This window comes from Brienomyrus brachyistius, chromosome 19 (genome assembly GCF_023856365.1).
Source record: "Brienomyrus brachyistius isolate T26 chromosome 19, BBRACH_0.4, whole genome shotgun sequence".
NCBI lineage: Eukaryota > Metazoa > Chordata > Actinopteri > Osteoglossiformes > Mormyridae > Brienomyrus > Brienomyrus brachyistius.
The window spans coordinates 7,208,865-7,231,567 of record NC_064551.1 but is presented as its reverse complement, the minus strand read 5'-3'; the positions used below and the strand labels follow the sequence as shown (position 1 = coordinate 7,231,567).

General features: G+C 40.6%; 1 protein-coding gene across 1 annotated transcript in view; it reads left to right on the top strand.

The window, feature by feature from the left end:
- The window catches only part of LOC125714596 (uncharacterized), a 272,791-nt gene that overhangs the window by 169,554 nt on the left and 80,534 nt on the right, over positions 1-22,703 (top strand). The window contains exons 45-46 of the mRNA XM_048985335.1: positions 16,516-16,727; positions 17,432-17,608. Coding sequence (XP_048841292.1) covers positions 16,516-16,727; positions 17,432-17,608 — 389 coding nt within the window. The remainder of the gene's footprint in view (positions 1-16,515; positions 16,728-17,431; positions 17,609-22,703) is intronic.

Here is a 22,703-nt window from a genome sequence, read left to right as displayed (position 1 = left end):
CAGGCGGTCAGTGCAGTGTGCTCAGCACTGCTGAAGCACAAGTGAAGAAACAGAAATGTAAGGGAAGCATAAGTTAGCACTACTGAATAGTGTGCATGATTTTAATCAGTTGCGCTTATTTATATTCTGAGTTTATAGTGTCTGTAATCATAGCATGTCAGCTTGCTCACTCATCTGAATTGATGGTTTACTGATGAATAATTACTGGCAGCAGACATGGTCAAGAGATGTGAAGAACTAGTGTTGCGGAGCAGAATGTTGCAGGTTTGGGTGCCAGTGGAGATCAGTGCAGTGACATCATAGACTGTGGTACCAAAGCTGAGCTGCCTTACTGAGCAGTACTACTAGATAGAGGGAGATGAGAAAAAGGAGCCTATTGAAGTCACCTTGTAATAATGAGTGTAATAAGAAAGATAGTGGTGTGATTATTCTGCAGAGGAGTTGAATTATGTATTCAGAACATTTCTGGTTGGGAAACACCTACCATGTATGCATGCAGAATACACACACGCACACACACACACGCATGCACGCACACACACACGCACACACACACACACACACACCTACAATATATATATATATATATATATATATATATATATATATATATATATATTCATTCACTCCTTGTTAAAAAAAAACTTAGCTAATTATTCATTGTATTCTTTGTTAATCTATCACTTTAAGGAGATTACGTCAGATTAACGATTGTGTGTGATCATTCACTCCTTGTTAAAAAAAATGTAGCTAATTATTCATTGTATACATTGTTAATCTATCACTTTAAGGAGATTACGTCAGATTAACGATTGTGTGTGATCAAACAGAAAGTTAATAAAGGTGTATAAATGTACTGTAAATGTACTGTGTTGATGTCATGACTCTACTTATGGAGACCATAACACTGTCCAACTTGGGCCGTAAAGTATAGTAATGATGCAGAATCAGCACCATGTGTCATTTTCCCAAAACGAACACATTTATTAACTACACAGTCGCTATACTGGCAGACGTATGGCACAAGAAAAATGGGCACGTTTGCAGCATCAGCTGGTACAGGTATGTTTGAGAGAAACTAAGAAAAAATGGCATCAATGTCATCAATGACATCTCAGGATCATTCCAATCACCCTGACAGATTGTGGTCTCACAATTCAATTCATTTTTATATAGCGCCTTTCACAACAGAATTGCCCCAAGGTGCTTCTTGTGATACATTACAACATCATTTTATAATGAATGATTAAATAGAAACAAGGAATACAAAAGACAAAGAAATGAAAGAAAGAATGAAAGTCAAATGACAACAGAGGAGAGAAACCAAAAACTCCCAAGTAGGGAGAAAAAATAAAAACCTCTGGGGGTCTATGTACCATAACAAGACGAGGACAGAGGATTCCGAGCAACCAGGTGCATTTGGGACGAGACAGAGGGGTCAGAAGCCACTGCAGGCTCGGAACTACAATCCATAACAGAGGATAAAGGGGCAGAAGCTGAGATGTGTCCGGAAGCCGTAGTTGAGATGAGGAGAGAGATCCGTGGGTCGAAGAGCCGGGGAGTCAGTCTGGGGACGCAGACACACAGAGAAGGGAGATCCACGGGGAGTGTCATGGGAAGGGCGGAAGGGAAGGAGGGCAGGCAGGAGGTGCGGGTAACGCGGGAAGGCCAGACAGACGGAGTCCAACTGTGGGACGAACAGATAGTTAGGTTGCTGGGTAGTGGCACGTCAACAGACCGACCTGCCGCCGGTGCGAGGCATAGATAGGGAGTCCTACTAATTACCTCTTAGCGAGATCAGCTGCGGTCGCAGCCGTCGCCAGGTGGGCGTGACAATCTAAGGTCAGCTGGCTGCCCAACCTGCTAACATTGTTAAAAAGAAAGAGTGGGCCTGCTTGCTAAATTCAAGGTGTAAACTTAAAATATTTTACTGTAATATAGTTATTGCACATTACCCAATATTTTACATCGCCATATACTGCACAATGTATATTGTACCCAGACATGTCTGGTCATATAAAGCATGGTCAAATCATTGAAGTGTCTCTTTTATTATCCAGTCATCACCGTAACCACTTAATCCTAACTGGGGTCACGGAGCTTATCCCAAGAACAAGGGGGACAGGCAGAAATCAATCCTGGGCAAACGCCAACCCACTGCAGTGCACACGCGAACACTCACACAAATTACAGGGCCAATTCAGACATGCCAATCAGCCTACCCTGCACGCTTTTGGACCGTGGGAGGAAACCGGAGCCCCCAGCGGAAACCTACGCGGACATGGGGAGGGCGTGCGAACTCCACACAGAAAGGACCCGGGACCGAACCCAGGACCTTCTTGTGTGAGGTGCTGCACTCTCCTACTGACATTGCAACATGGTTACTTTGTCCCTGCGAAGTTTAGGGCCTTTGGGAAACTTCTGCGTCATGTTAGCATGGAGTGAGGTGAAATGGCCTCCAGGTTCGAAGCCTTAAAATGTGAAAGTGAAGTCTGACTTGCTAAACATAAGGGTCTCATTCCACAAAAAAAAAGTACAGTTCCATTCAGGTAAGAATGTCCTGAGCCCCTCTTTGTGCTTCGCTTTTTGCTGACTGCCATGGACAGACAGGTAGACGAGCTGTCTGAATAAGCAGCTGCAAGTATAAAACAATAAATGAAGCAGGTATGTGGTGGGCAGTGTTACAGCGTCCTTAATATGGTCAATACAGATAAGGCATGTCATCATGTTATGTACATAGTGCCTCCAGTTACTTAATGCCTAACTTTAATACATTGATTGATTTGTTCACTGCTGTAGCCTGTGTCAACTTTCCTTTCAGACAGATGTAAAGTCCTTTCTGTTTTTTTTTTGTTAAACCTAAGATTGAAGAAAATTGTAACTGAAAAGCAAATATCAAAAACTCAGTCCGCAGGAATGTTTTTCAGTAGATTTCTGTGGACTTTTGAAAATTTCACGAAATTCCATTGCTCGATTACATAAACACTGAGTGAGATTTCATTCCCATTACTGCAACGTGTGAAGAGGATTATGACTTATTACTTTAGGTTATCGGAGTGAGTGAGTTTTGGAAATTTGCTCTTCAATCGATAACTGAAGCAGTGCTGTGAATGCAGAGGTTATATATGTCGCATATCAACAGAACTTTATGTTTATGTCTTGTCTTAATTATTTTGATTAAATGTCTGACTATTCCCAATATGTGTGAACAAACTTGGCCAAATAAAGCTGATTCTGATTCAGTCAGAGGGCAATCGTCGGTGTGCTGTACTATCGTGGTGACCCACACAGAGAGCTTAGGACCATGATTTCAGTGTGCGCTTGTGTGAGGGGACAGGCAGGGCGGCTGCTCACTGGGTGATGCACTCCTGTGGGTATAGGGGCTGGGATAGGGTGCGGAGCGGTTACTCCTCAAGGAGGAGTAACGGTCACAGCCGTGGGGGGAGGAGAGGGAGAGGGTGCTCCCAAACTGGGGGTGTGGGTTTGATGAAGAGCAGAGAGACCCTGAGCCTGGGATGAACCAGCTGCCTACTGAAACGAAAGCGGATAAAGACAGAAACTAGAACCTCAAACTAAACAACACAAACAACAATATCAAGTTATATTCAATCATTAAACAGTTATATATTTAATCTAAACATAAATATCGTTCCGATTCAAAATATCATTTACGGGTGATTCTTATGACTTGCATTGGGAAACAGGAAACGGGCCAAGCTGCAGGGCCAGTTCAAAAGCATAGTGCGAGGCGCCCAGAAGGGGGCGCGGTCTGGGCGGAGTCAGCTAAAGAAGAAAAAGGCCTGACCTTTTTCTGGATGCTGTGGACTGTGTTTGTGTGTGAGCTGCAGCTGCATGTTCCTTATGTTTTTTTTATCAACACCAGCACCGTGAGGTTTGGCCTGGACTGGGTCCTGTCCTGCACGGTTGAAGGCATGTTGACTGATGGTCAGCCCGTGTTCTGTTGAATCCCACAGAAAGGAAATGGGAATCCCATTTGGATCGGATGCTGACAGTTGAAAAAAAACTCATGTCTGTGTGTTATGAAAGAATATCAATAAATGTTTCCCAAATGGGATGACTCATTTGGTAATTATTTACGGCTTATGTTATGGCTGAGAAATTTACAGTCTTTACTGAAGTCTGACTTCTTTCGAGTCACCTTTAATATAGATTGGACACTCTCTATGCAATGTGCAATACTTATATAGATGGTAAATGTTTACTTGCTTGCACAGATGGTTGATTAGGTAATTAGTGTAAGTGTGTGTGTGTGTGTGTGTCCAATCGCATGTATGTCCAAGGTCCATAGTAAGTAATATACACTGATCAAGAGATGCCCGAAAGTGGATGAAAGAGGACATTAGTGGGGGTATCACTTAGTGTAACAGGTGCAGGAAAATGAGCAGGACTGCAAGCCATATAATGACCCACTGTCCTTATCTAGCTCTTAATACAGTATGCATACAGTGATGTATCTACAATGGACAGCTACTATAAGCAGATAGCACAGTACAGGTGCTTAATCTGTATGCTATTTCCATCCATTCATTGTACAAACCGCTTATCCTACTGGGTCACGGGGGGTCCGGAGCCTATCCCAGAATCTCAGCATGTTTTTGGACTGTGGGGGGAAACCAGAGTACCTGGAGGAAACCCTGCGACGACATAGGGAGAACATGCAAACTCCGCACACATGTGACCCAGGCGGAGACTCGAACCCGGGTCCCAGAGGTGTGAGGCGACAGTGCTAACCACTGCACCACCATGCCGCCCCTGTGGTTTAATATGTACATTATTATTTCAGTACTGTGTCCTTAATGTCTTGCCTCTCTCGTATAACTTGAGATACGCCAAAATTGACTTGCAACAAGTGGTCCTGGTTCCAAATCCAGAAGTCGATGGATACCTTTATTTTATATGCTGTAGTGTGCTGGGTGTCAGACATTGCAATGCACCTTGCTTTGATTTTGACCCGTTAGATCAGAGGGAGGTAATCTTATCCAGAAAGGGCCGCTGTGTATGATGGTTTTCACTGCAACTCTCTGACCGGCGAACCTAACGGTTATCCCAATACCTTGATCTTGCTAGCATATTTAAATGTGTACCTATTCAGGAATAGAGTGGTGAAGGCATTCAGAGGAGGACTGATGATTATCAGAGGGAACAAAGGGGCTGGGTACTTGTCAGTATCCAGTAGAACCACCAGACTCCTACACTGAATGGTTCTGGATGTGGCACAGACGTTAATCCCTCTGTATTAGGGGATCCGTCTCCAGTTTGTACTCTTCTAGTTAATAGATAGATTATCAGACAGATTTTCGCCCTAGTCCAGTACTCATTGACAGCCTAATACACCGTGTTTCAGTTTGTCTTGATAGTCAATACATGTCACAGGATGTACATTACTCTGATGGGCAGGCCCTCTTACATATGATGGAAACACTACAACAACTTAAGAATAAGGGTCAGAAGAGTGAAATACATATAATGAGTGTGTAGCTCAGCAGACTAAGACTCTGTGGCTGTGATCAGAAGGTCGACAGTTCGTGCTCAGAATTGGCAGAATAGCCACATGTCCACAGGCTTTTGAACAAGACCTGAAAACCCCGGGGGCCTCAAGGTAGCAGTCTCTTCACTGTGACCCCCAAGCTTATTCTTGCCTTTATGGAGAGCAAGATGGGGCAAATTATTAATCCCATGGGGCCTCAGCAGAATTACAAACCAGTACAAGGAAAATAGTTGTTAATTTTACGTACTACCTTCTGCTGGCCTTATGAGAATATTCAGATTATCATTTTTCCCCAAAAATGCAATTTTAACATTAAATTGATGATTTATCCACGGTCCTGTGGCCGCTTTATATGGTAATTATTGATGAAAACTTTTTTGGAAAGTGAAACAATATTAAAATTGCTTTATTGCGTAAAAAAACTGGTTTTGTTTAGTAAAATAATGTTTTTTCGCCCTTTATACTGCCGTCTTGTGGCAAAAGTTAAATACTGCAGGTAGAAAACAAATGATTTCTTCCCGAAATTGCAATACCTACTTTTGGCCACGAGATGGCAGCATGAAAATAGAAAAATTATTTTCCCACGGTCTACAAGCAGCTTTTAGATGTTAATTCTTCATTAAAATAATTTGTCTTGGTCCAATGTATTTTTAATACAAACAATTACCACACAAAGCTGCTAGTAGACCGTGGGAAAATAATTTTTCTATTTTCTTGCTGCCATCTCGTGGCCAAAATTAGGTACTGCAGTTTGAAAACAAATGATTTCTTCCCGAAATTGCAATACCTACTTTAGGCCACGAGATGGCAGCAAGAAAATAGAAAAATTATTTTCCCACGGTCTACAAGCAGCTTTTAGATGTTAATTCTTCATTAAAATAATTTGTCTTGGTCCAATGTATTTTTAATACAAACAATTACCACACAAAGCTGCTAGTAGACCGTGGGAAAATAATTTTTCTATTTTCTTGCTGCCATCTCGTGGCCAAAATTAGGTACTGCAGTTTGAAAACAAATGATTTCTTGCCGAAATTGCAATACCTACTTTTGGCCACGAGATGGCAGCAAGAAAATAGAAAAATTATTTTCCCACGGTCTACAAGCAGCTTTTAGATGTTAATTCTTCATTAAAATAATTTGTCTTGCTCCAATGTATTTTTAATACAAACAATTACCACATAAAGCTGCTAGTAGACCGTGGGAAAATAATTTTTCTATTTTCTTGCTGCCATCTCGTGGCCAAAATTAGGTACTGCAGTTTGAAAACAAATGATTTCTTGCCGAAATTGCAATACCTACTTTTGGCCACGAGATGGCAGCAAGAAAATAGAAAAACTATTTTCCCACGGTCTAATAGCAGCTTTTAGATGTTAATTCTTCATTAAAATAATTTGACTTGGTCCAATGTATTTTTAATACAAACAATTACCACACAAAGCTGCTAGTAGACCGTGGGAAAATAATTTTTCTATTTTCTTGCTGCCATCTCGTGGCCAAAATTAGGTACTGCAGTTTGAAAACAAATGATTTCTTGCCTAAATTGCAATACCTACTTTTGGCCACGAGATGGCAGCAAGAAAATAGAAAAACTATTTTCCCACGGTCTAATAGCAGCTTTTAGATGTTAATTCTTCATTAAAATAATTTGACTTGGTCCAATGTATTTTTAATACAAACAATTACCACACAAAGCTGCTAGTAGACCGTGGGAAAATAATTTTTCTATTGTCTTGCTGCCATCTCGTGGCCAAAAGTAGGTATTGCAATTTCGGGAAGAAATCATTTGTTTTCTACCTGCAGTATTTAACTTTTGCCACAAGACGGCAGTATAAAGGGCGAAAAAACATTATTTTACTAAACAAAACCAGTTTTTTTACGCAATAAAGCAATTTTAATATTGTTTCACTTTCCAAAAAAGTTTTCATCAATAATTACCATATAAAGTGGCTACAGGACTGTGGGAAAATCATCAATTTAATGTTAAAATTGCAATTATGGGGAAAAAGGATAATCTGAATAATCTCATAAGGCCAACAGAAGGTAGTATGTAAAATTAACAACTATTTTCCTTGTACTGGTTTGTAATTCTGCTGAGGCCCCATGGGATTAATAATTTGCCCCATCTTACTCTCTATAGAGGCAAGAACAAGCTTGGGGGTCACAGTGAAGAGACTGCTACCTTGAGGCCCCCGAGGTTTTCAGGTCTTGTTCAAAAGCCTGTGGACATGTGGCTATTCTGCCAATTCTGAGCACGAACTGTCGACCTTCTGATCACAACCACAGAGTCTTAGTCTGCTGAGCTACACACTCATTATATGTATTCCATTCTTCTGACCCTTATTCTTAAGTTGTTGTAGTGTTTCCATCATATGTAAGAGGGCCTGCCCATCAGAGTAATGTACATCCTGTGACATGTATTGACTATCAAGACAAACTGAAACACGGTGCATTAGGCTGTCAATGAGTTCTGGACTAGGGCGAAAATCTGTCTGATAATCTACTTATTAACTGGAAGAGTACAAACTGGAGACGGATCCCCTAATACAGAGGGATTAACGTCTGTGCCACATCCAGAACCATTCAGTGTAGGAGTCTGGTGGTTCTCCTGGATACTGACAAGTACCCAGCCCCTTTGTTCCCTCTGATAATCATCAGTCCTCCTCTGAATGCCTTCACCACTCTATTCCTGAATAGGTTCACATTTAAATATGCTAGCAAGATCAAGGTATTGGGATAACCGTTAGGTTCGCTGTTCAGAGAGTTGCAGTGAAAACCATCATACACAGCGGCCCTTTCTGGATAAGATTACCTCCCTCTGATCTAACGGGTCAAAATCAAAGCAAGGTGCATTGCAATGTCTGACACTCAGCACACTACAGCATATAAAATACAGGTATCCATCGGCTTCCGCATTTGGAACCAGGACCACTTGTTGCAAGTCAATTTTGGCGTATCTCAAGTTATACGAGAGAGGCAAGACATTAAGGACAGTATACACAGTACTGAAATAATAATGTACATATTAAATCACAGCACTTAATAAACAGATACTGCACTTACATTTCACGAAAAAAATAAAGCACAGATTGCACTAAAAAATCCAAAGATGCATGCGATAGCAAACAGTGGGAGCTGAGGGAGAAGCAGTGGTGAAATACTTTATTGTACAGTACAGTAAGTTTCTTTTTATAAAATGAAATAGCATACAGGGGGCGGCATGGTAGTGCAGTGGTTAGCACTGTTGCCTCACACCTCTGGGACCTGGGTTCGAGTCTCCGCCTGGGTCACATGTGTGTGGAGTTTGCATGTTCTCCCCATGTCGTCGTGGGGTTTCCTCCGGGTACTCCGGTTTCCCCCCACAGTCCAAAAACATGCTGAGGCTAATTGGAGTTGCTAAATTGCCCGTAGGTGTGCATGTGTGAGTGACTGGTGTGTGAGTGTGCCCTGCGATGGGCTGGCCCCCCATCCTGGGTTGTTCCCTGCCTCGTGCCCATTGCTTCCGGGATAGGCTCCGGACCCCCCGTGACCCAGTAGGATAAGCAGTTTGGAGGATGGATGGATGGATGGATGGATGGATGAATGAACTGTGCATTATTTAGAAGCTCCCCGCCCCCCTCCTCTTTCAGCAGGTTGTGTGTGAGACTTCAGCACAGCAGGTGCACTGAGGGCCCTCATGCTCACTTCCCGCATATATGAGTGTGATAGAATTTAGAAAACACATCGGTGCAAATTATAAGTCTTGCTTTGTGTTCTTTGATTTTATTTTGTTTTATTTTGCGAGCTGGTTATTAGATGCCGCTCCAGCCAGCCAGAGAATCCCCCGGCTGCCCTGACCTTCTCCTCCCTGTGCGGCAAGCAGCAGGCGCACCTCACAGATGGAGGGCGCATCTCACTCCCCGCCAATGGAGGACGCCCTCACTCCCCGCAAATGGGCAATAGAAAACTGATTGCTGCCCATGTATTTCCAAAAATGTGCTGGCATGATGTCGGGGCAGCATGGGCGTGCTCAAATAAAAAAAAAATATATATATTTTTTTGCCGATGCCCACGATGCCGCCCCCACCACGATGCTGCCCTTGGCAATGGCCCATGTCACCCATATGGAAAACCGCCACTGGGAACCATAGTGAATTCCATCTAGCCATCCAAGTAGATATCAGTGACTTTTTGAATAACATACTATCTATCTATCTGTCTATGCGGATACGCATCCGCGGGGGCTTTGGGGGGTCGTTTCTGCAGGGCCCTGCAGCCCCAAAGCCTGACATGACTGGTCCCCAGGACAAATAAGTTTGAAAAAAGTTTGAAAAACTCCTGTTCATTTTCATTGTTTTACTCATAATACACACAGACACACACACATACAGACACACACACAGGTATGTAATTATACCTTTCTGTGGACCCTCATTTCTATGGGCAAAAACTTTAATCCAAACATGACGACCTTAACCCCCACCCAGCCCTAACCTTAACCGTAAGTAACCAAACACAATACGAGACTTTTGGCAGTTTTACTTTTTTGACTGCATTCACAGATTTTTGTGGGTACCTGAAAAATGGTTAACAAAACGTCAAAAAAAACGTCTGTTTTTTTTTACCCCAAAATGTAATATAAACCTAATCTGCACGCACACGCATACACACATACGCGCTCCCGCACGCAAGGGTTATTTCTATGTCTTTCAAAAGCAAACAGACAAGTGGACGGGACTTTATGCCCATTCAGAAGCGTTCAGCAGTCCAAAGGGTAACGAAATGTGTGTGACACGTGACGCTCGGTCATAGAAGAACTCATCTACTATTTAACTTCCGGTTTCGTTCGTAAAAGTAAAACCTTCACCTTTCTTGAAGCATAAACAAATAAAGGCAAACAGATTAAATAAAATCATCATGTATAATCAGGTAAGCAGCGACTGTAATGAATTATTCAATAAACAGTATTACGCTGTTTTAACGTAACGAAACTTGTAGATCTAAGAAGACAAAGTATACCGACCGTTAAAACGTGCCACGTCTTTTTAACTGCCTCAAAGGCCTTTAAAATAGTAACAAAACGTGATGTTTAATGTATAGTCTAAGATAAGTGTAAAATCAATACGATTTAATCAACAGTTTACCAACACAGCTGCATAGAAATCATTTTCAAGCTACTTCCTAATTAAATAATAAAAAAGACACATCTATATACATCTTTTCGTTTTAATACTAAATTGTTTGGTTTCATGACAACATGAAGAGGTAGGCTATGATATGCAAAGGTTAACAGATGACAGTGGAAGGTTGCTTTAATGTTTCTTGTTAATGCTTATGGTTTCGCTTTTGATATTTTGGCTTCAGACTGACGAGCAGATCTTTTCGGGTAAGTCTGCCGCAAGACGCGCTTGCTTTTAGGCTATGTGCCTGTTTGAACATTTACAGCAAATAGTGAACCTTAATAGTGAAACTAAATTTCCAAATGCAGAAACACCCACACACGAACACAATGATAAGTGTAATAACAACAACAACAATAATAATAATAATAATAATAATTATTATTATTATTATTATTATTATTATTATTATTATTTAAAAATAAAGTAATCGTTATGCGTATTTTTATACAGGTTGAGTATAATGTTGAGTAATGAAATAAACCTCAGTTGGATCAGAACGTTTCATTTTTCTCCTTACTGTAGCGTTGTTTATTGGTAAGCTATTGCTGTAACCCGACAGAAAGGCATCTCAGTAACCCCCCACCATGTACATATGTATGTGTTTTGAACTGCTGTGTATGGATTCAGGACTGTCGATACACTGTCAAATCATCCGCGCTTAAAATATTTGGGTATTTTACGCTATACAGTGTAAGATCGCGCATAGAAAACTGACAGACTATAACCAGCGGGAAATCATTCCGGTTTAGTCTTTGAGACGTTGATATGTTGCCCATTTCACTGAACACATTTTATATGATTAAACCTATTATTTCTACGCGGATCAGAATTGTGAAATATGCGCTGTTTGGTGGCTGGTGTGTACGTACTGCATGAGGTAATAATCCTCGGAATATCTCAAGAAGCGAAAGAAATGCGTAGCATGGTAAATGGACTGCCGTTATATAGCGCTTTTCTACTCCTACGAGTACTCAAAGCGCTTGAAAATTTACACCTCACATTCACCCATTCGTACACTCATTCATACACCGGTGGCAAAGGCTGCCATGCAAGGCACCAACCTGCTCACTGGGAGCAATTTGGGGTTCAGCGTCTTGCTCAAGGACACTTTGATGGGGTCAGGAGGAACCAGTATGCATTACAAAGTTGCTGTAGTGCCTAAAATGTGACATGGCAAAGAATTCTTATCAGTCTGCTTGAAAAAAAAAATTAACTATCCATGCCTGCCATTGTTCCAATAGTGGCCATATTGCACATTTCTCCTTTGCTCCATTGAGCCGTTCTGAGGATCAGCTGTACTGAATTCAGTATGTGCATAAGTTTCCAACAGCCAAATAGCATATATTTCAAAATACATACATATAGAAATTCTATAGCCCCCTCACCCTGATCATATATTAGTCTTTAGTTCTAAACATTTTTATTGGTGTTCAGTTTATTCAAATGTAGCCCTATTTAGCGTATTTCCTGAGCCTCCAATTGTACAACTATTAACATTTTTTCATTTTTCACTGATATCATTAATTTACTGCAACTGACTCAAGATGGAAATATTTTACAGATTGGCTTTGGTGCTGTTGCTGTAGATCAGGTGACGTCTCCACCATTAACTGTCATTCTGCAAAATTCTTCTACTGATAAGTCCCGTGATACTCAAGTTTGGCATCTGCTACTTGATATGATTCACTTTGGGTCAGATTCAACATAAAGATAACATTCATGCATTTTCCAACTAAACTCAAAATCTGACCATCCTTTCCATGTTCCAGTCAGTGTGTCATTCAAGCTCTTTTTGTTAATGACATTTGTAATTCATTTTTAAAGAGTTAAGTGTCTCTTCCACAGTTAAAGTGAACATGCAAGTTGCCGGTGACACCTTTGAGACTCACAAGACCTTCGTTCAAAAGCTAAAGCAGAAGTGGAACACAAAGCTGCAGATAGAGCTCTGCAGTGCAGAGAGCAGCAACGTCATCCTGGTCTTCTGTCCTGTTGTTTCTCAGATTAGGACAGACATGGATGCAGCCATGGACAGAGTTACAGGTGAGTCAGGAGTCAGTCACTGCTGTATGTCACCTTTGCCCTGAAATCCAAAATAGTCAAAACACACAGATATTATGTGGTTCCTCTTCACAAAAGATGTTGTGATTTAACAGAAGCTACCTTTTACAAGTTGTTCTGTGAAAGTTAACTCAGATGAACAATTCATCCACATCTGCCAATTATTTCCAATTAAGCTTGACACATTAACAGATTTTTGGTTTCTCATAGATTATTTTGTTTTGACCTGCAGGTTAATTTGGTGAGTTAAGAAAATTAAAAAAGCAAAAACTGATTTAAAAATAATAATCATAATAATAATAATAAGACCCAGTGTTGTATTTGAGTCAAACTTAGTCCAACAAATCAAGTCTAGGCAAGGCCCAGTCCAGTGGAGGGGCACATCTGAGTGCAGTACCGGAGCAGTGCAACTGAGTCCAAGTCCGGAAGAACAGAAGTTCCCTTCTATACCATGAATCTGAATTCAAAAACTGTAAATTGAAGAGAAATACCTCACATTTTTACATAAATATAATTTATTTAAAACGAGCACTAGCTGAGTAACAAATATAGCTGCAGTCACCAATGAGGGGAGCCAGCAGACTATCAGGGCATAGTTGCTATGGAGACTTTGTCATTTTGTCAAGGTTATGGCTGAATGCACTAACAGCAAAGTTCTTCTAAAGATTGGCCAATATATGAGCTCACTTCCTGTTTGGTGGCTTCACTGCTGAATTTGATAGGCTGTAGCTGACAAATAGTCCATCCATCCATCCAGCATCTTTCGCTTAATCCGAGGTCAGGTCGCGGGGACAGCAGTCTCAGCAGGGAGGCCCAAACGTCCCTCTCCCCAGCCACTTCATCCAGCTCCTCTGGGGGGATCCCAAGGCGTTCCCAGGCCAGCCGAGAGACATTGTCCCTCTAGCGTGTCCTAGGTCTTCCCCGAGGCCTTCTCCCAGTGGGACATGCCCGGAACACCTCATCAGATGCCCTAGCCACCTCATCTGGCTCCTCTCAATGCGGAAGAGCAGTGGCTCTACTCTGAGTCCCTCCCGAATGACTGAGCTCCTCACCCGATCTCTAAGGGAGAGCCCAGCCACCCTGCGCACTCGCGATCTTGTTCTATCGGTCACTACCCATAGCTCAGGACCATAGCTGAGGGTAGGAACGTAGATCGACTGCAGAGCTTTGCCTTTTGGCTCAGCTCCTTCACCATGACAGACCGATGAAGCGCGCGCATCCCTGCTGACGCTGCACCGATCCGCCTGTCGATCTCCCTTTTCCGGCTGAGGACCATGGTCTCGGATATGGAGGTGCTGATTTTCATCCCAGCCACTGACAAATATTTTTGAAAATAAATAATCTGTCTAATTTTCGTGAGTCTTTGTGAATCTTTAGATTATCTGTGCAAAATTTGGTGAAGATTCAGGGAGGTCTGAGGCCACTGAAAACTTTTTAAGGTTTTTGATTAAATCCAAAATGGGAGACACATAAATTTGGTCTATGTGATCAATTAATATATTACCAGACATAATAACCACTTTTATAAGATCAGCACATCAAAAGGTATTACATATTTTTGCTTATTGCAGTGCCCCCAGTGATCAAATGACATAAATGTTTTTGCACATTCTCAGGATGTTGTCTTGAGTCCACAGTTTGGTGTGAAGACATCAAAGCATTGTGGAGAGATGCCCTCATTTTCTCAATGGCGGCTTTGCTGCCAGTTTCATTTGCCGGTGACAGATGAACAGTTTCAAAAGTCAAAAATAAAGCTGATAACTTTAGTCTTGGTCCGAAAATCATCTGTGCTAAATATGTCGATGATTGGACAAAATGTAAAACCATCTGTAGATGATACCAACCAAATTACCTTTTGATGTGTGTGACCAACACCCTTGAACTAAAGGTAGGTCTTTTGAAAAATTGTATATGAGGGAAAATCCAATATGCCAGACTTTAATATCATGGTGCCTTCAAATTGAGACCCAAGGATAAAGGGGGAAATAGATCATAACCTAAGGACACACAGTTCAAAAGTCATCATCAGAAATGTACCTTAACATTTGGCCTGTTGGTGGCACTGCAGAAATGCAGGGATTGACCCCAAATTTGATGCCTGAATACTTTTGATTGGCCTCTATCAATATCTTTGTGCTCAGTGTATGAGTGTGGAAAGTGAGTGGATGTTCAGTACAGCTGTGAAAAATTTGGAAGAGAACAGAATAGACTTTCCCCAAAAAATGCAGACATGCTTCCATGTTTAAATCTACATTTGTTTCCTGATTTTGATTTTGACCCTTTTTGTGGTGATAAGTGGTTGCTGTCTTTTTGTTAAATATGGAGAACATTTACTAAAACTGATTTTGATATTCATTCTTAAAGCAAGATTGAATTGTGTTATCGTATATTTTTGCTGATCAGTGATCAGTTTCAGCCAATTCTGATTCCACTCCTTGGCAGTTGATGATCAGCCCAAAAACCCTGTTCAGAGCATCCCTGATTGAACCTGAATCATCACCATTTCTTTGCATTCTCGTCCTTCTCCATACTATCAATGGCTGAGCATTTCCCCCATTTTTTTCCTCGCCTAATTCAAGATGTGTGATAAATCATAGTGGGCAGTAACAGCATCTATCAGTGCCCACAGTAACCTGTTTGATTTCTCTCTTCCACAGAAGACAAACCTGTCATCCTGGTGTTCATGCACCACTGTCACAACCCCAGTCAGATGACCAACATCACAGTGCAACCGTCCAGGGGCAACATAGTGCAAGTCGTCCACTGCGCCTACCATGAAAATAAAGGGCTACTGCAGTGCCAGGAAAATGAGCAGGCGGTCAGTGCAGTGTGCTCAGCACTGATGAGGTACAAGTGAAGAAACAGAAATGTAAGGGAAGCATAGGTTAGCACTACTGAATAGTGTGCATGATTTTAATCAGTTGTGCTTATTTATATTCTGAGTTTGTAGTGTCTGTAATCATAGCAGTCACCTTGCTCACTCATCTGAATTGATGGTTTATGAAAGAATACTGTGAACACACTCAGGATATTAATCAGATTAATCAATTATCCTCAAAGTTTGTAAGCAGGCTCTGTGATTATTATGCTGTGGAGTTCAACTATGCAGGTGATCCTTTCCGACTAAGAAATACCACCAAATATAAAAACCCAGCAAATTACAAATTTTGCAGATCAACAGTAACTATCAGGAGAATCTCTAACATCTTAACTGTATTGTATGTGAATGAAAAATTATACATTAAATGGAAAAACTGAATGAAAAATTAAACAGAAAAAAATGATGACTAACTTATTTTGAAAGTAATAAATTAATTTGACTTATTTTTTACATTTGTTTATGAATCTATGTATCTGAATATTTATACTGTACATACCACACACATGTTGGTGTACCCATGTAAATGGGGTCCGTCCGTTCATTTCTATGGGTAAAGCCCTAATCCCAATCACGACACCCATAACATCTACCCATCCCTAACCTACCATAAGTAATCAGCCCAAATACAAGACTTTTGGCATTATTACTTTTTTGATTGTATTCATAGAATTTTATAAAACTGAGGTTATCCAAATGGGGACCTTAAAAGATGTCCCCAAAAATTTGAGGTTTAACTACACGTAGGGGACAATTTGGTCCTCATATGTTATCTATGCAAATACACATACATACACACACACACCTATACTTAGATCTATCAAATTGTTTTAAAGGTGGACAATACCTGTCAGTATATTATAAATTACAGTTTCATTGCACAGATATATTTTATTACATGCACTCTGCAGGTATGTTGATTCACATGATGACGTCCCACAGCCTGAAGTTTCTCGCCACCAGCCAGCGATGGTGCAGCAGCAGATGGCCGCCCAGGGCACCAATAGCCCAAACGTCACTAATGACAGCAAGTTTCCTGTGGAGGGCACTGATCCTGCAAGTAAGGAGAGTGAATCTCATCACAGGATAATTGTACCACCAATGGGACATTCAACTGGCTCAGGTAGAGGTAAAGGGTGTCTTGGGGCCTGAGTGAGCTCTACATGGTTACAGACACATATTCCAAGTAACCTGATAGTAACTACTCATCCAGAAATGCAAAATAGAAGTGGAAGGCAAAGCTGCAGTATGGAGGAAATGTAGCATTTTGTTTTTGTAACTTATAAGACTCAGGCAGAGGTTACAACGACGGGGATGTTTGTTGCAGTTCAGCAGAATTACTGGAAATAGTTGCACCACTTCCTGTTTCCCTCTGACTCACTGCCATAAAGTTAATGTGACCAGTCTTATGCAGAAGGAAAAGTTTTAATAAAATCCAGTTTCAGCTGTAGTGTGGTCACCAGGGGTCACTTCCCTATTGGATCCAGTGGAATCCCCTTTGTATGTGTCCTTTCACAGTTTTGTAGTTTAAACAGATTCTCATTCATCCCTTCCAGCATAACTGTCAGATCCGGAATGATTCACTTTCAGTCTCAGTTACAGTGTTCCTGCCTTTTCCATCTAAATTACAAATGTATCCATCACATTGAAATCCACAAAATAAACTGTGATTAAATTCCTCTTCTCCATCCAGTCTGAGATGGAGAACATTTTACCACACAGGTGGATCAATGTCACATAGAAGGAATATATATGTAGAAAGTTTTCATGAATGCTTCCTGTTCATTGTATTGTAAATAATTTTTAAATTCTATCTCTCTTCCCCAGTGAAAGTCCACATGCTGGTTGCTGGAGAAACTTTCAATACCCATGAAACCTTCATACAAAAGCTGAACCTGCAGATAGAGCTCTGCAGTGCAGAGAGCAGCAGCGTCATCCTGGTCTTCTGTCCTGTTGTTTCTCAGATTGAGACAAACATGGAGGCAACCATGGCCAGAGTTACAGGTGAGTCAGTATGCAGTCAGTGTTACATGTCAGCTTTGCCCTGAAGTCCATCAAAGATACAGCAAACAGATGTTATGTAATTCATCTCCTCAGAAAGGAAGTTGTGATTTATTTAACAGAAGCTGCCCATGAGAAGTTGTCCTGTTTTGTAGGATGAGCCAATCATCTTGGTTTGCTCATTTACTTGGTCCTCACAAGTATAGCAAAACATACTCATTCACGATTTTTGGTTTATCACAGATTATTTTGTTTTGACTGACAGATAATCTGGTAGATACAATTAATCAATAAAAAATTATTACTCTTTAATTAAGATTTCCACAAAATTTTATCTACTGTAATGGAATCAGACAATGGGGCAGCACGGTGACGCAGTGGTTCACACTGTTGCCCTTCTCTTGGTTCGATGCGCTCTAGCTCTAAATATGGAGAGTTTGCAGGGTCTCCCCGTGTCATCGTGGGGTTTCCTCCAGGTTCTCCGGTTTTCCTCCACAGTCCAAATACATGTTAAGGTGAATTGGAGCTGCCAGATTGTCCATAGGTATGCATGTGTGTGTGAATGGTGTGTGTGTGCGCCCTGTGGTGGGTTGCCCCCCCCCCCATCCTGGGTTATTCTCAGCCTTGCACCTGTAGTTTCTAGGATAAGCTGTCGACCACCATGACCCTGCACAGGACAAGTGGCTACAGAAATTGGATAGAATAATGAATGCATCCATCCATCCATCCATCCATCCATCCATCCTCTTCCACTCATCTGGTTCTGGGTCTTTTGTTTTACTGTGGTTGTGATTTACCCAGTAAAATTTGACACTGTTCTGTAATGTGAAGTATTTCTGCACCACTGCACATTTATATCATTCTTTGTTTCTTGCCAAGTCTATAACAAACACGCAGGTCAACCTGGACTCTGAATCTATGTAATAAATTTCTTTACTTCAAAGGACCTTGGCTTTTATAACTTCCCCATCCATCATTCCATGACCATTTGTGCACTGCAGGTTAATACTGAGCCAAGAGCCAATCCTAGGAAGCAAACCTCACAGCTTTACTTTGTTCTCAACTTATTTAAGATGTAAAAATAACAAGGTAGGAAGCAGCAGCATCTATCAGTGCCCACAGTAACCTGTTTGGTTTCTTCCTTCCACAGAAGACAAACCTGTCATCCTGGTGTTCATGCACCACTGTCACAAACCCAGTTACATGACCAGCATCACAGTGCAACCGTCCAGGAGCAACATAGTGCAAGTCGTCCACTGCGCCTACCTTGAAACTAAAGGGCTGCTGCGATGCCAGGAAAATGAACAGGTGGTCAATGCCGTGCGGTCAGCACTGCTGAGGTACAAGTGAAGAAACAGACCTTCTGCAGGGGAAGTAACTATTGACACAAATACTGTGCAAACATTCAGGATATTAATTGAGATTCATCAAGCAAACCTTGTGATTATTCTGTGATTGATTCTGAACTGTTAATGCAGAAACTGCCACCATATATGAAAAATATAAAAAGCAGAAATTAAAGATATGTGAGATATAAAAACACTATTAAAAAAGTAACCAATTACAAATTTTACATGTCAGCAGTAGGGGTGTAACGAGAAGTCGCGATATTACAACATGACGAGATTCCTCGTCAGAGTGAAAAGCGGTCTTGCGAATACGATGCAAATCAGCTGCTGTAAGCATGTCGGCGTCTGACGAAATTATCATTAGACGCCCCAGTATGGAGTGAGATCAGTGTCAAATATACGAGAGCGCAGATGCATAGCTAAACCGAGCAAAACAGACACTATGAGCGCGATCTCACTCCGTACCCCAGACACTTTGGGCATCCGGCGGATAATATAAACGGCGAAAGGGTGACAGACAAAACATGAACCATCTGTAAGCATTTTAGGAAAATAACGCCGTACACAGCGGCTAATGCTACTACTATGCAAAGCCATTTGCAGCAGCATCAGAGATCTTTACTTAAATCCACTGCACTGGTGAAGAAAACATAAAAAAATTTAATGTTTGTTATTTATATTGTTCTATTTATATTCTATTTTATATTCAATTGAGAAGTCAAATAGGAGAGAAGCCTGTTTGAGTTTGTGGTGAAATATTTTATGGTGCTAGATATTTGTTCTGTTCTTTACTGCATATGATGATGGTGATACTTAAAACATTTCACCATAAATCTGCATTATTCAGCATTTTTTGTCTTTCAAAGTAATTAAATAAAAGGCTGCTTTCCAGTAATATATCTCCTCTTTGAAGTTTTACTCAAAATATTGTTAAAATATCGTCTCGTCTCGTTTTCGTGAACCCAGTATCGACTCGTGGGCTGAGTGTATCGTTACACCCTTAATCAGCAGGATCATTGTGGAGAAAATCTAACAAAGACACTGTAGTATATGTGACTGAAACATTAAACAGAAAAACTGAATGGAGGTAACGGAATTAATTTGGCATTTATATACATAATATATACCCTTATATACAGTATGTATCTATATGTATATTTGTATACTGTGTATAACATGCCCCAAGGGTGTCATAAAGGGAGGGGGGGGGTTATAATGATTCCAAGGGGCCCTTGGTGACAGGGGTCATAAAAAATTTGGAACATAATTAGATTGGCCTGGTTTGGGGGTTCAGTATGATATGTTGTCATTGGACCCACAGTCTTAGCACCACTGCATGCCCCTATATATTCATCTAGGTAATTGTTTAAAGGTCAAAAAGAATGTCAGGAGATTATGTAACAGTATTTTATTATATATATATACATGCATTTCAATGCACATTTTCTGCAGATTCTGCAGCAGAGTTGATGTCCAAGCTAAGATCCCTCTAATCCAATCGGAGACTGAGCAGCAGCCTGTAGCAGCTCGAAATGCCAATAGGTCAATCATCACCAATGAGGTACCAAGGACGGATACCAAGCCGACGACAGAGGAGAGGGAATCTGGTCAAGGGATGATTGTACCAGCAAAGGGACATTCCACTGCTCCCTCTGGAGGTAACGGGTGTCTTGGGGCCTGAGTGAACTGTACATAAATGCAGACACTGGCCTTTCCAACCAGTGGGCAGGTGGCCATGAACACAATGTGTACAGAGACAGGTATTCCAGGTAACGGTGTCATTATCCCCTGTATTCACCTTATTTCACTATGAACCCTTTCCAGAGTTTGTTTCTCTCACCTTTGTGTTTGAACTTCCATGGCCTGGGTCACGAAACTCAGGCTAAGAAGTTTCTGCTTAACAAAACCAAACAAATGCAATCTGAGAATCGCCATGCTATCACTAATTTATATCAAGCCAGGATTTGTTGAAGAAGCCAAGATTACTTCCTTAGCATTTGTGCTTAAAAATGTGCTGCGTGCATCAGTCAGTTAATCAGATAAGCATGGAACACAACAGGACTACATATTTCTAAGCGGTGGAACAGAGAATTATGGTAAAATATGAAGAATTCAGAAGTAGAACACAAACAGCAATACAGTGGCTGCTGCCAAAGCTAGGAAGGCATGCTGCAACAAATCCCTGATAACAGAACTGAGAAAACTACAAAATAACCGAACCATGTAGAAAGTAGGGAGAAGTGCAACACATGCTGCAGGACTGGGAAAGAAAGAAGAGGAAGGAAAGAAGAGAAAGCCACACAGCACACCAAAACATCTAACATTCTAAAACAATGATCACTGAGAAAATGAACTAAGGCAAGAACTTAAATACAAACAGAAAACCAGGGAGGACAAGGGACAGATGTAACTCATAATCAATTAACCAATCAAAGGGAACACAGATTAACTAGAAACAGGTGGGGGGGTGGAGTGGATTACGATTAACTAATCACAGAACAAGGGAACTCCAAACACTGAATACTATGAAACACTGAAAGCTAACACTAAGAATACGTAAGAGCCAAAGAATTTGCAAACATAAAATAAGACACTGGCAGAATAACCCAAAACAGGAACACAAGGTTAAACCATAAAAGATACAAGGAAAAACCAAAAGCGAAGGATAAAATAAAACCCAAAAATAAGCAAATGGGGAGGAAAGGAGAAGAGACACAAAGGGCAGGTTTGGACAGTACAGACCGTGACAATCTTTCAAGAAAAGCAAGCAACATCATTTTGGTTTTCCAGGTTTCTTTACAGATAAATTTTAATATTTCAGTGTTTGTGTGTATAATTCACCTTCATTACCCCAGCTGTCTTGTTTACAGTCACTGATGGTGAATGGGCACAGTGCAATTACTAATAAATACATATAAAAACATATATGACAGTTACATAGTGTGTACTGTCCACTATAGTTTAATGCTTAAAGCACACTTAATTGGATATGTCTGTATCGTTTAGGTTTATACTTATTAGTCCATTAATTCTATCTTTTGTACATTAAATGGACACAGTACAGTTTATTTTTAGTATAGAAAAGTTTAGTGAGGTTAAATGGACACAGTACAGTTATCAGCTACAGAAAAGTATTGCGAGAGAACTCAAAACAATTTCAATGAAATATCAGACCTCTTAGGGTATGGAAGATTATAAGCACAAAAATTCAAATGGCAATTCATTTTGCAATTGTCAATTCAATATTCAACCAGAGCATGCATTTGTCATTTCAATATTTAATCTGTGCATGTAATTTGAAAATATATTTTGCAATCGGCAATTCAATGTGCAAAGTGCCTATGAAATCCTTAATTAATTTCATAATGTTTTGAATAAAAAATAGAATGACAATTCACTGAATTGCATTTCGTTTTGCCATGGGCTTTTTGCCTCTTTATTCAAATGGCAATTCATTTGGCAATTGTCAATTCAATATTCAATCAGAGCATGCATTTGTCATTTCAATATTTAATCTGTGCATGTAATTTGAAAATACATTCTGCAATCGGCATTTCAATGTGCAAAGTGCTTATGAAATCCTTAATTCATTTAAAAATATTTTGAATAACAAATAGAATAACAAATCACTGAATTGCATTTCGTATTACCATGGGCTTTTTGCCTCTTTATTCAAATGGCAATGGCGTCCCCGGGAATTGCATTGCATGTTCGGGAGAAAACTCAATTTGCAATTCCCAACTGTCAGA